At 39.8% G+C, this 14,213-nt stretch overlaps 1 protein-coding gene across 10 annotated transcripts in view; it reads left to right on the top strand.

Annotated features, from left to right (window-relative positions):
- INPP4A (inositol polyphosphate-4-phosphatase type I A) overlaps nucleotides 1–13,389 on the top strand; it is a 141,879-nt gene extending 128,490 nt beyond the window's left edge. For all 10 annotated transcript variants that reach the window (XM_035893208.1, XM_035893206.1, XM_009637652.2 and 7 more), the window contains 2 exons: nucleotides 148–302; nucleotides 10,344–13,389. In XM_035893208.1, coding sequence (XP_035749101.1) covers nucleotides 148–302; nucleotides 10,344–10,476 — 288 coding nt within the window. In that variant the 3' untranslated portion in view covers nucleotides 10,477–13,389. The remainder of the gene's footprint in view (nucleotides 1–147; nucleotides 303–10,343) is intronic.
- The last annotated feature ends 824 nt before the right edge of the window (nucleotides 13,390–14,213 follow it).

Here is a 14,213-nt window from a genome sequence, read left to right as displayed (position 1 = left end):
ATGTTTTGCTTTCCCAACAATGAGAACTTTTGCCATCAAAGTCCTACACAACGTTTGTGTCTCTCTAAGGAGGAGAAGTATAGGTGTGTTCTCTGACAGAAGGTTATGCATGAAGAAGGAATGATGAATTGTATATCCCGTTTTTAGATATGCCGCAGACTAAACGGTGTTCGATTTACGAGCTGTAAAAGCGCCAAGGATAGGACTGCCATGTCGGTCACCCTAGAGCAGTGTTTGATCCTGCAGCATGAACATGGAATGGCTCCACAGGTCTTCACCCAGGCTCTGGAGTGTATGAGGAGGTAAGAGTTTGAGTCTGTCACTTATTCCTAAATGAGGAACCATGCAAACTGCAGAGGAGCAGTGGTCTCTGTTTCTATCTAAAGGGGAAAAAAAAGTAAAATAAAGAGAGAAAACTGCAAAACTGGCTGCTAGAATTCATCCCTCCCTTGCATGCATTAGTGAGCTGCATATGCTAAAGCTGGTTGCTGCCGGATTTGGATCAGGTGGGTGTCAGTTTTCAGTAGCAAATCGGGAGTTTTCAGAGGAGCATGTAAAAACGAGCTTACAGAACAGGAAACTGGTGCTTCTTTGAAAGCTGTTTAACGATGAGGTTACCTTAACTCTCACAGCACTGGGTTTCTTAGTTCTAGGTCAGGCAGATTTCTCAGGGATGACCTGTCTTTTGTTCTTGGAAACAGAGACACTTGCAGTTTGCACTGGTTTGCCATGTGTATTCTTCAGCAGTGAAACACTGCTCACTGGGCGAAATGTCAGTATGAGTGTTTCACAATACAGCAACCAAATTTCATCACAATGTGTCAGTGTGCTGTTGTCGTATCAATATAATGATGTTCTGTATTCTGAAGCAGCAGAGATGTTTGCAGAATTAAATACTGTTCTAAAAGAAAAAAAAATCTGTTTACTGTTGTTCAATGCCTTGTTTCAAGCACTGCTGGAAAACTCCGTAACTCACATACCAAAAGAAAGGATAAGAAATCTAGCTTTAGTCTTTATTGATGTAGTTCAACAATGCTGTTCAGTCCTGTTTTTCAACATTCACTCTTACTGAATGTACTGTACTGTGTGTCTTCTCACCAAATTCTCTAGAGTGTTCAATTCTCTTATCCTTTCTGTATGTTTTTGCTGTTTGACCCTTTCTTACTCTTCAGTTACCTAGAAGGAAAATGTCTCATGTAATAACACTTGCAGACTCCTATGCTAATAATTCGGGGTTTTGTATCTACATCTAATTGGATATCACTGGACTTTTTATTTTCACTTTTTTCTGCATTATTACAGTGAGTATACTACATGAAAACTGCATTCAGAGAGTAATTAAACCTTGGTATTAGAAACAAAGCTTGGAACAGCTTTTTGAGGGAAAAGTTTTTAACTTAAAATGAAGCTAAGTGGCTCTCAAATATCTCTATTTAAATTATGTGACTTGTCAACTTAGACATCCAAAAGAAAAAAAGCTTTGTTGCACAGTTTTTATTTAGTAAGAATAAAAACTGAACAAGTATAATACTAGGAATCTTGTTATTTTCTTTAAATTAGTTACTGAATTAATGGGTTTTTTCCATGCAGTCATGGGCACAGTGGAGACAGAGGTTAATAATAACATTCTTTTGGACCTTCAGACTATCAATTTAATATAACATGGGATCAGATAAAATATTGACCCAAGAAACGCATTGCTTTATGTTGACCTACACAGGGATATTGAAAGAGGGCCAATTTAATCAAAACCTTTGGCTAGTGTGTTCTAGCAACATCAGGCACTTGCTCTAACAGGTGAAAGACGTGACTTTCCCTTCTTCTGTTAAATCTTTGACTAAGAGAGATTGTGCAGAACAAATACTGACTAGTCCTAAAGGAATACTAAGACCATTCTTCAAGCCTGTCACTCTTTCTTCCTCACATCTCATTGCTCTTTGGGGTAGGTGGCTGTGTTTTTTAAATTATTTGCCAATTCTGCTTGAGAACAATGGCATGGAATTAACAGAGTTTAACAAGAGAAATAGGATTACGGAACAAATATGTAGGATTCCAACTCCACCCAAATCCATTTCAACACGGACAGGATGACCTGACCTAGATGACAGGTATAGGAAGTGAGCGAGCTGAAAATTACTTCCAGGGCATTCAGAAAACTTGCTTTTCCTTTTAACTTGGATCTTTTGTTTGTGTAGTTGTACTAGAAAAGGAAGGCTTGGTTCAGAATTGAAAACTTATGAAGTTTCTGGGCCAATTGGAGGGTCAGGGAAGAACCACTCTTCAGTTGTGGGAGTCAAAGTACTTTGTTTCTTCTTTACTGGCAACTTCCCAGAAAAGAAAAGCATCCTTGCTTACACTGTTCTTGAAAAATCAAGAAAGCACCCTCTTCTACCATGTGATGTTGGTCTTCAGAGGTGTTAGTTCCCACTTACTCATCATCAGGGACTTTCTTTCCTTCCTAGTCTTGTGATAATTACGTATCTGTGATAGTTATGTTCATGGACATAAGGGAGAGAACACTGAGTGCTCCTTGTAGATTCCTGTAGAAATTCACAGGTACAGGTTTGTGACTTTCACCTTCAAAACAAATATCTTATCAGAACAAACTCACTTTTCTGTAAATAAGTTGCAGCTTTTCCTGTCCCAAATCAAATACGTGGTAACTCACCGCCTACAAATAGTAAAATCATAATAAGCCCAAGCTACGGAGGAAATGACTACCTGGGCAGTAAAGGCAGCTCAAGAATTGAAGTCCCAACTGGATCACATAGACTCTTCCATCTGTAGCAGCGCCAACACTCCACACTAGACCTTGTGTCTCCCTGCCCTCCCTCCTCCTAACAGATTATTGTCCTGTCGGATACACTGGTGGAGCTGTTTGTGTGAATATAGTCTAATCCAGTTTCAGTCAAAATCAGCCTGGGAGGCAAAATCCTTCACACGTTTAAGGTAGCCCAGCTCATTTTCATTAAACCAGTTAGGAAGTTGTGGCACAAGCAGTTCAGCCAACAGAGAAGAGCTGTCTCTGATAGAGGCTCTTGAAAAGCAGCTGGAAATGGGGGTGAGGGAATTAATCTCTTCTGGCTGCCATAGTGCTGACTAAAAAGACTATATAACAAAGCCCTGACAGTCATGTTTGGATATGACCACTCACAGCAATAAAACAGCCATAAACAGTTTGGTGGATTTCTTCACTGGTCGACCTGCTTTAAGAATAAAGTTGTGGTGGGTTGACCTTGGCCACCTGCCAGGCACCCACCCAGCCGCTCTTTCACTCCCCCTCCTCAGCAGGGCAGGGGAAGAAAAGTCAATGAAAAAGTTTTGGGGTTGAGGTAAAGACAGGGAGATCACTTGCCAGTTACTGTTACAGGCAAAACAGACTCAAAGAAAATTAACTTACTGCCAATAGATTTGCATGGTAAGAAACAAAGACAAAAACTAAAATACCGTCTCTTCACAACCTCTTTTTTCCCAGGCCCAAGTACTTCACTCCTTCATTCCCAACTCCTCTGCCTCTTCCCCACACTGAGCAGTGCACAAGGGATGAGAAATGGGGGGTTGTGGTCCGTCCATAACAGCTCCTCTCTGCTGCTCCTTCTTCCTTGCACTTTTCACCCGCTCCAATGTGGGTCCTTCCCACGGGCCACAGTCCTTCAGGATAAACCTGCTCCTGCATGGGATCTCCACGGGCTCCAGTTTCCTTCAGGAAATATTCGCCTGCTCCACCATGGGGTCCTCCATGTGCTTGCAATGTAGATATCTGCTCCACTGTGATCTTCTCCACAGCTGCAGGGGAATCCCTGCTCCAGCACCTGGGGCACCACCTCCCTTCCTTCTTCTCTCATTTCGGTGCTCACAGAGCTTTTTCTCACATCTTTTCCCATCGCTCCTCACTGCCATGCAGTGTTTTGCCTTTTCTTACAGATGCTTTCCATCATGGCTGTGGGGCTGAGCCGTGCTCTGCGGTGGGTGGGTCCCTTGGAGCTAGCTGTGTCTGGCACGGAGCAGCCCTGGCCGCCCCTCACAGAGAAGATTCCCATAGGCAAGCTGGATTAGCAGGGAATTTGCTTTGTCTCTTTACCCTGGTCCTCTCCTGGAGGTAGTCTGCCAATGAAAGTTTCAATGTGAGGCACTGTGTACAGTTTGGTATTTCCAAAAGGTGACTTTTCAGCCCTCGGGTGGAAGCATCTACATGGGCCAACAGTGACAGGGAAAGCACTTTCCAGCTCTTGCCTGCATTCCCGCTGTATGTGTCTGTGTGTATGTCTCTATGTAAAATTGAGTAGCTTGATACTCATTTTTAATGACAGAGATGCAGCATGTGTTGTCCGAAATGTCATCTTACCATTTTGAGCCTTCTTCCTTCTTTCCCTCCCTCATTGTTTGACTCCCTTATCTATATCCTAAACCATTTTCCTTCTTCCGGACTATTCTGTTGAGCCTTTATCCACCACTTCCCAGTCAACATTAGCCTTCTGCTCACAGATCACACCCCGGTTCATTGAATATTCCCTCATCATCTCCTTCAGAGGTCTTTCTATATTTTGAATACCTTTCAGTGCACGTTTGTGCACAAGTGCCCAGGCAATTTTCAGCGAATACATTTGCTTTTTTCTTACCTGTACCAGATACATTCCAGCTGTTCACTCCATACTCTCATTATTCCCCAGTAAGCCCAGGCAGGAAGGAGAGTACTTGCCTTTCAAATATATGGGCAACTGAAGCTGCATCGACTTCTAAGTCCAGTCCTCAGGTCAGCCTTGAGCTCAGGGGCTCCTTTTATCCAGATTTGGTGGGCATTAGGTATCGACTGATGGAGGAAACTCAAACCTACACTGTAGTTCAGTGCAGTCTAAGGGCTGCCCCCCTCTCAGGGTGGAAATGAGTCAAGCCTGGATACTGCTGCGTAACCTACTTGCCCTTCCCACTGTCCCATGTGATTGTGGGTTTTTCTCAAAGGTACTATCTCCCCTTCCTCCCCCACCACTACAAAGATAATTGGGATCTGTAGGCATCACAGACTCAGTCAGCCCTTATCCAGTTTAGGCACCAGGGGTGAAAACATATTTTGATCACCAAGTTGGATGTGTTAATCCAGATCAGAAATACGGTTGGTTTAGTTACCTACCCACCTAATTCCATTTGACTTGAAGTGTCACCAGCATCTGAGGGCTATTTTTCTCTTTCGACGCATCCAGAGTATCTCTGATGTCCTCCAAGACATTGTCTGTTGGTTACCTAACCTTGCTATGCACCCAGCAAGGTCATGTATCACCCTTTATGGACGGAGTGAGTGCACTTGTTCTAACAGGATCAAGCTCACAGATTGCATTTCGTTGTTGCTTTGTAAACTAAAAAAACAGAGTTGGACTGCAGAGGGTGTAAGAGTGATCCAAAATGAAACACTGCACTACAGGGCCTCAGGTTACCTGAAGAGGTTTTCTCCACTATAGGCCTGCTGTGCTCAAAGCAATGTAGGAAGCGGGGGCGTAATGAGATGGGCTGCGCAGCATCTCTTGCCTCCACATGCATATATTGAGGCACTTCAGAAACGTGCATTTTGGAAAGCGTATTGATACACACTTGAATTCACGTTGAAGCAGAAAAATAAGTGGGTGGTTTGGGGCTTTTGTTTACATACCGAGCAGGTAGTCAAGAGGTTAAATTATTTCACTGCAGCCTACATGGAAAGATGTTTGAAAGGGTCAAATACTACAATGGTTATTCATGTTCAGCTTGCTCCACTTCTTTGCAGCATGCGGAAGCATGGCAGAGCAGCATGGGATATTATTGCTTGGTAATCTGAAAGAATGAACATGGAAAACCATTTATGTTCAACCTACATGTGTTTATTTTCAGTAGACTACAGTACTTCTTTCTTATTTTTTTATTTCTGTAATTGTGCTGATACATATTTTTGAGATGTTTTTCCACTCTTTGTTTACTTCATCTTCTGGTTTTGTTGTGCTTTCTTCCATGTATTTTCATTTTCTTGATCACCTTGTGTTGACATCTCTTTTTATACATTCATTTGCATGTCCATCTTCCTTTCTGTTTTATTTTCCCTCCTCCCAACCTTCTTCCTTTTCACAGCATTGGAACACGGGAGGTAGTCACCCAGAAGAACTTGTGTGGCTTGGTGCCCATCCGAGATTTCAGACTAGATCCCAGCCTCCTCTACTCTATTCCTTTACTAGCCCTCAGCCCCAATTTACTGATTGTGTGGCTGTTTCTGAGCATAGCATACCTGGTGGCCAGATTACGTTGCAAGTGAAGATAACGTTAAAAAAAAAAACAAAAACAAAAAAGTGCTTGAATGTGTATTATTGCCACTTGGTACCTGCTGGACAAAGGAATGTGTCATAGCATTGTCTGCCAAGAATTATTATTATGCCTTACAATTTTACGTTTCTATTGTACTAAACTGTAAATATACATCAAATTATTTTATCAAAAAGAATTGTATTGAAACTTTAAATTATTGTTCTGCTTTCAGTGCTTGTAACATAGTCTGACATTGGCCTGTTACCTCGTTACTTTAGCCGGCCTGAAGATCTCTTACCAAATATAGTTTTGTGTTACTTGTTTCATGTATTCCAGAGAAAGGAACTCTGTCTGAAAAGAATTTGTATCTTTTTGTATATTTAAGGTGTATGCTACTCTTGCCTTTCATTTTTACGAGGTATGAAGAGAAAAATAAAAACACGGGTGGGGTTTATAAGAAATTATAAGAAATTTATTTAAAGAAATAAGCAAATTTCTACCTTCATTTCAAAGCATAATATCCAAATTACATTACTGAACAGCTTGTACAACCATGGTCTTGTTCCTTTCTCATGGTGAAGTATGTTGCAATAGACTAGTGTACTCACTCAAAAAACTACTTGCGGTGCGCTGCATGCAGAATTATTTCATTCTATTTGTAGATCTGCATTTTGTAATGTATTAAAGGCATAAAGAGAATGACTTGTGGTTAGGAAGAGGATGTAATTGGCATTAGCCTGCTAATGATCCATTATCTGTTTCAGGTGCTCTGTTATAGAACTTATTCTGAAACAGGGTCATTATCATCCTAGAAGTTAAAGAGATTGGTCTTGAATTTTTCAGGCAAGAAGAGGGAGGTAACGGTTAGCTCCTTTAGTAGGTGGGTTTGAGGTTTTCCATTGGGCTTTGTTTTAATTACCCTAGACTAAATATTACCATTATTTCCATTTTTAAGTGTTGGACAGCTTTAATAAATTATGATGTTGATAGTGACTTAGAGATAAACGAATGAGGGTAGGTTAACATTTATTTAAGTGGTGAGACTAAAGCAGCTTATCTAGTTTAATCACGCAGAATAATTGCAGATGAAATTTGATCATCATTTATATATAACACCAAACTGGGAGAGGCCTATTTAAACTGAAAGATTTTGTGGATGCGATGGTCTGGCAGAGCTTGTCAATAGCAATAGCTGATCAAAAAACCTAACCTCATTTAATGTAGTTTGCTAAGTTCATAAAGGGATTTACTTCGCTTGGTGCCTGAGATGACAGCAAATTGGGCTTCTGAGGAGAGCTCTTCTAGTACTGTGATTTCTATTTTCTACTATTATTAACTCGCTCAAAAAATGTAGGTAGCTATAGCTTTTATTCAGTTTTAATGGAATTTGAAAGCTTCTGAAAGAAAGCTTAAAAAAAGAAAAAAACACAGAATAAAAATTAGAATAAAATCCTAAATTTGGTGAATAACTAAAACGAAAGGTATGTGGTTATATTTGTGTCTTCACAGAATCAGACTGTACAGTACACTATCTCCTGGTATTTTTCCTCGCTATTCTTCCAATTTTGTTCTTAAAAGAAAAAATCCCCAGAAAAAAACCCATGCATACATACACACACATATATGCATGTATCCTATTTATTTTTAGTTGCAGTGAATTTAGGTAAAGCCTTCCTGCCGATGAGATTGAAAATCACGGTATGATGGTATTGGACACCTCCATGTCCTGTGCTGATATCAAGTACAACTGTGCCTCCATACAAATCACCTCTTCTTTCTGATTAACACTGGTTCATTTGCTGTGGGTTCCAAACCCTACCTTTTTACAAAGCGAAGGAGCGTCAGGTTGGACTGTGGCCTTGTTCTTGCAGTGTGATGAGCATCCTGCGTTCAGGCTAACAAAATGTGAAAGTAACTTTAGTAGGAGTGCCTCCACTGACCTCCCCAACATTACTAATCTGTTTCAATAAAGCGTGAAGGCGTTGCTCATGGCTATCATTAGCCCTGCAGTTAAGACCACCCTTAGATTCATCTAGAATGAAAGCCTCAGCTTTCTGAAAACAATGTCAGTTTTTTCTTTTTTTCTTATACTTTGGTGGGGACAAGTTTTCATCTTTTTTTCTTTTTTAGCTTGGTCTGTGCTTCCGTTCAGGCATTCATATTTAAAATCAGGACAAGGGCCAATGGGCACAAGCTGAAGCATAAGAGGTTTCAGTTGAATATGTGGAAGAACTTCTTTACCTTGAGGGTGAGCGAGCACCGCATATGCGGAAGAACTTCTTTAGTTTGAGGGTGACCGAGCACCGGAACAGGCTGCCCAGGGTGGTTGTGGAGTCTCTTCCTCTGGAGATATTCAAAGCCCGCCTGGATGAAGTCCTGTGCAACCTGCTCTGGGTGAGCGTGCTTTAGCAGGAGCCTGGGAACTAGATGGTCTCCTGAGGTCCCTTCCAACCCCTGCCATTCTGTGATTTTGTGATTCTGTGAAAATGCTGTAGTGCATACTGCTTATGTGCCTCCAGCAGAAGAAACACGGTACATGGAATGGTGTGAGAAACACATCTTTGTCACCATCTCTATCGCCCACCTGCGCCATAGAGGGACACGCGCAATAACCAGGTGCAGTGGAATGAATTATGAACAGAATGATTCACTTTGGAGCAAAAACGCTCATCCGGCATCCCATCTATGCTATTTATGCTTATTGTTTTTATTAGTACTCTCAACTACAATTTGCGCAAATTTTTGATTAATCTCTTTGCCTGCAACGGCCTCTGGGCAGGCTCTGTACAACACAAAACAATGCCATAAAACCAGCGTCGTCGTGTATGCTCCTTTCTATAAAAGGCAGACACAGAATGTTCTCCAGAGACCGATTCCAAACTTACTTAAACTGTTTCTTAGAGCAAAAAGTTACAACATTTTGCGAAGTTAAACTAGGTGGTGCATGCAGAACACAGTTACAGTCGGTTTAATTAACCAAAATTAGAAGAAGGGTGAGGTCAGTAAGAGCAGAGGGCTTTCCAACTGAACCAGAATCCAAACCCTCCTTTTGAATCAGATGACCACAGTTCACCTGGTAGATGCTTCAGCCGTCTCCAAGACAGGAATAACGCGACATTTCCACCATCAGATGCTGTACTGTACACTTTGCCATGAAGTTCTAGTATTAAATCTTTGTTTAGGTTTCAGTTCTCTATCAGGGAAAGACATTCTCCTGCAAGCCTAGATTGATTTATGATATATATTTAAAAGACAGTGCTTCCTCTTTGTACGTCTGTTTTTGGTTATAGTCAAAGGAACTCTGAAGTAGATTTACAAGTGTAAAGAAGCCTTAAAACTGGAGTATTTTTTTATTGTAGCACAGAACCTCTTTGTAACGTGGGGCAGATGCACCAAATGTAGGGTAAAAATTAAATTCTGCACAGCTTTGTTTCATTGGGGTGATGGCTGTCAACGCAGCCAATCTTTTTTTGCACCCACACAAAGCTGCTGTTTCATGACCAAGATATTTTTTTTTAGAGTATGTTGGTTTTCAAGTCAACTTATGCATGCAGAGATAACTGGAAAGTCATTATTTTTATATCAGCTCTAATGTTTAAGTAAGTACTGATAATACTGACATACAGGGAACAATAACGTTACTGTAAAGCTCTTACTGAGAGAACAGCAGGTTTTCTTTTTCAGCTTAATATACTAATAAATTAGCAGAACTGCTTGTAAGCAATCTCTGGGGATCCCTTGTGCGATGAAGCGGCATGTGAACTCCACAACAGTGTACCCTGAAATACATGAAACTGTCATGAAAGAACTTTCTCAGTAGATGCACTGCTGCTTTTTAGAAATGCAAAACTAGCAATCAGACATAGCATGTATCCATTCTGTGTGCTTCTTACTAGCATTGTATGATGAGTCATCATTTTTAATATTTGCAGTGGCAAATTAATTAAACGCTCATTAAATATAACCAACTTTTTGTTAATGCTATAAAATAACCAGTTCATTTCATCTTAGTTTAAGTCTTTTTTTTTTTTTTTTCCTTTTTACTGCTGTCATTTTTTGTGCTTGTTTTTTTTCCCCAGTGAGGGTTGTCGGCGAGAAAATACAATGAAGAATGTTGGATGTCGCAAGTATGCATTTAATTCCCTGCAACTGAAGGCTTTCCCAAAGTATTACAGGCCTCCAGAAGGAACTTATGGAAAAGTTGAAACCTAAGCATACTATGTCCTTTAATTGCTGTTCCATTAAAACATGTGGATACACTCTAGATTTTGTCATCCAGAAGAGATAAATAACCTTTTTGTACGTTTCACTAGGTTATACGGAGCATGTTACTTACAGAATTGGAATCTATAGTAACAGTTATTCTGACACCTTAGCTTGAGAATAGTGTGACGACTCTCTGCCCGTTTAAATAGCCTTCAGTGTATGTAAGATGAACAGATATCGTGCTACTTAATAATTACCTATATGCAAATAGCTAGGTACCTCCTGGATGGGCAAGGACTCTAGGAACGGCATTTAGGCAGCTGTTTCACGTAACATCTTTTTATACTGAGTTGACTTGAGATTGAGCTTTTCATAAACTTTTTAAAACTGAAAGTAAAACTCAAAAGTTGTAAATAAAAAGGGAGTGGATCCTAGACAGTCTAATAACTGTAGGATGCATTGTTGCAATCAAGAAACAGAAGTTTAACTTTAAAAAAAAAAAAATCAGCACAATAAAAGCCAGGAGTATAAATTGTTTTACTGTATATAGGATGCCATCTTCATATATGAAATTACCAATACATAGAAGGCCAGACATCTGAGGTCTGGTTTCTAGTTCTGGCCCAATAAACCAAATTCCTGTTGTCTTCAGCAGATAAGGACTTAGGCAGGCATCTTATCTGATTTTAAAAAATGTTTCCAAAGCATAATGATGCTTAACCATTAATACCAGCAACAGTTCTCCCTGCCCATTCCAACTATAAGGCAAGTGCAACGAGCAAGCTGCCAATGTTGCACGTGACATGTTCAGTATGTTCCATGGTGTTGTGTATCAATTAACATGTTTTTACCCAGAGCTTTTTATGTCACTTCTGGATTGTAAGCATTAGTATCTCGGGGGGTTACATTCTTTTGATTAGTATTTGATTTTTTTTCCGTATCAATTTTGTACATCAATACAAAAATGCTCAAAGTGCCCAACAAATCCCCGTTACTCCATCATCAAAATGGGTTTCTCTCTACCTTTGCATTTTACCTGGGCAGATGTTCAGAATCCTGGGGAGGGGAGGGAAAGTATGACTGTTTTCAGGGTATTTCTGAGGAAGGTAGCAATGCCCCATGTTGATAGAAGGGAACTGCTCATGTGCTACTGCTAATGCATGAGAACCTCAGATGTGTTCTGGCTTATGGCTAAGGTGATCAGGTTGATAGCATTTGATAAAAAATGTTCAACAGATCTCCTCAGAAATAATGTCCCAAAGAATGCCTTTGAAGCTAAGATACCTTTTTAAAAAGCAGTTAGACATTAATTTCCAGATTTTAACAGGATGAAGTCATCTCTAGCTAGCTTCATTCAGCACACTGTGCCCTTGCCATCTTGGTTTCTAAGGATATAAGCTTTAGAATAGAAAAATCTGCTCATTTATTCTTGCGAGAGTAGGAACAGCCAGGTAAGTATACGGCTGTTTTCTGATTTCTTTCTCCCTCTCACTGATGTTTGTCTGTGCTGTCACTGCTCTATCAACCAGTCATGTTCATTCTGCTCCCATGTAGGTTTGGGGGTTCCAGGTCTAGCAGTTTTTGCATTTTGCTTTTTGCAGTTTAAGAGTTAGCAGCATGTCATAGAGCCAGGCCAGAGAGTTCTGCTGAGCTAGGTCGTTACCGTCATGTCTCTCTCTCGAGGGTAACAAAACGCTGAGGTCTGTGCAAAATCAATGTATTGCAGTACCTATCCCAGGTCTGAACAAATCATTTGCAGCAGAACAGTCCCTCGGAAATTTTACAAACCCCATTCGCCAATTAATAAATAAGTGTTGATTTCATTTTATTTTATTTTATTTCACTGCTAATATGTAAACAAGGTACGGTGAAAAACTTTTCCATGGGATGTCTTTAGACCTGTTACACCAGTAGTTCTGCTCAACCTGCAGTCCCTGGCCCATTATTAAATGCTACATTTATTTTTGTATAAACTATACCCTTTATATCCCTTGGGTTTTATGAGTTGATAATTTTATTTTGTATATTTCAAACCTAGTTAATTATATTTTAAGTAAGTCCTGTATTGTCACACTAAAAATCTTCCAATGTTCATCAGCTTCAGAAAAAATCGACAAGAGGTCTACTGTAACAATTAGCAGAGCCACTCTCTTAGACTGTGGCCAACGATCATTAGATCTACTCTAGAGCTTAGCGATCCTTTATTTATTTTGTATACCAATGTAATCTGAAAAAGTTGCCGAATTTTGTATGTGCATGGTTTTTGCTCACCTTTTTAAAGTGGTGGAATACCAGTCTCAAGTACTGCATTGTTTTGTTTAAAATACTCTGATTTCAGTATGCTTACATGTAAAAACATTGTTGTCCAGCTAACATTTTCTGTATATGACACTGTCAGTACATGCACATCGACGGGCATGTTTAAAGGGCGTAACGAACAGTAAGATCTCGAGCAGTTCATCAAAAGAGAAAAACTGTGAAACTTGAAATCCACATAGGACGCTTCACAAGGGTGGAGTAAGCTTTTCTGTTGCACAGGAGAGGCGAATTTAAGGATTACTGTAAAATGAAGTTCTGTCTAATGTTCTTTTTCTGAATACATTTTTTAAATTATAAAACATACAAAGGTAAAAAAAGAAAACTGTTGCCAAGTATGTTCTGTGTATGTTCCGTGAAAGTACCTACAGCACAGTTGCCTTTTGTTTCATTTATACATGTAAAATTATTGTATAATACAACACTGTTTCGTCCCAACACAACTGTATTTGCCAAGCTTTGTGCATTGAAATATTTTTATTTATTTGTTTTGGGGCAGTATTAATATATCATAAACATATGGCTACTGTTTTATATATTCTAGTTCATCCAATCCATGTATGCTGTAAATGTGCTAGTCTTTAGGAGGAAAACCAATAAAGAACTGACAAGAATAACAAATGGTGGCTTACTTTTAATGCGTTTGTGGTAAATTAAAATAAACACTTTTCAGGTTCCTTGACTTGAAACGCTTTATCTGGTAGAGAATATGTTAAGCTCAGTTGTGTATGGGTGTATTTTACACAGATAGGCAAGTCAGGAAGTAGTTACTCCTAAACCCTGCTAACATACAGCTGCTATCCATTTTCTGTAGTTAAGTCAGGCACCGGTTTGTCTCACATGCTATACGTTCAGCAGCAATAGTTAAACAAAGAAGCAGTATGAGGTGGGGTTTTTTTTAAATTTTATATACTTTCTCCATGAATTTTCTAGAGAACCTTCCTGAGCGTCATTCTGTGGTTTTCACTCTTCCTTCCATTACTAGAATTCCTTCTCTGCTGCTGCTTCCTCTGCAGCCAACTCATCCCTCCAGCGGCTTTCATAGTTATGCTACTTTTCAGCAGGGCTAGGTTGTCATTGTTGATTGTCATTTTGATTTTCAGATTAAATTAATTTTCTGTAATAGTGTAACAGACAATAATCCAGAGCATTTGATTTCTAGAAGATATGAAGACTAGAACATAAAAATGTAATGCTGCTGCCACTGGTTGGTTGGAAACTGCCAGATCCAATTTTATTTGCGTGAAAGAGGACCAAGGACCACAGGTGGGGCTCAATGCATTAGTTTTTCTAAGCTACACAGAAAGAAAAACAGTACAAGAACAAAAAACCCACGCTGCTTTCATTCAAAATGCAGAAAGACAGGATGATTGACAGGTGGGAATTCCTAAATTGCAAATACCGATACATACCTGCGCCTATATATA

This window comes from Egretta garzetta, unplaced genomic scaffold, assembly GCF_000687185.1.
Source record: "Egretta garzetta isolate BGI_Z169 unplaced genomic scaffold, ASM68718v1 scaffold504, whole genome shotgun sequence".
Taxonomy (NCBI): Eukaryota; Metazoa; Chordata; class Aves; order Pelecaniformes; family Ardeidae; genus Egretta; species Egretta garzetta.
Note: the sequence above shows the minus strand (reverse complement) of the source record. Positions and strands in the feature narration are given on the sequence as shown.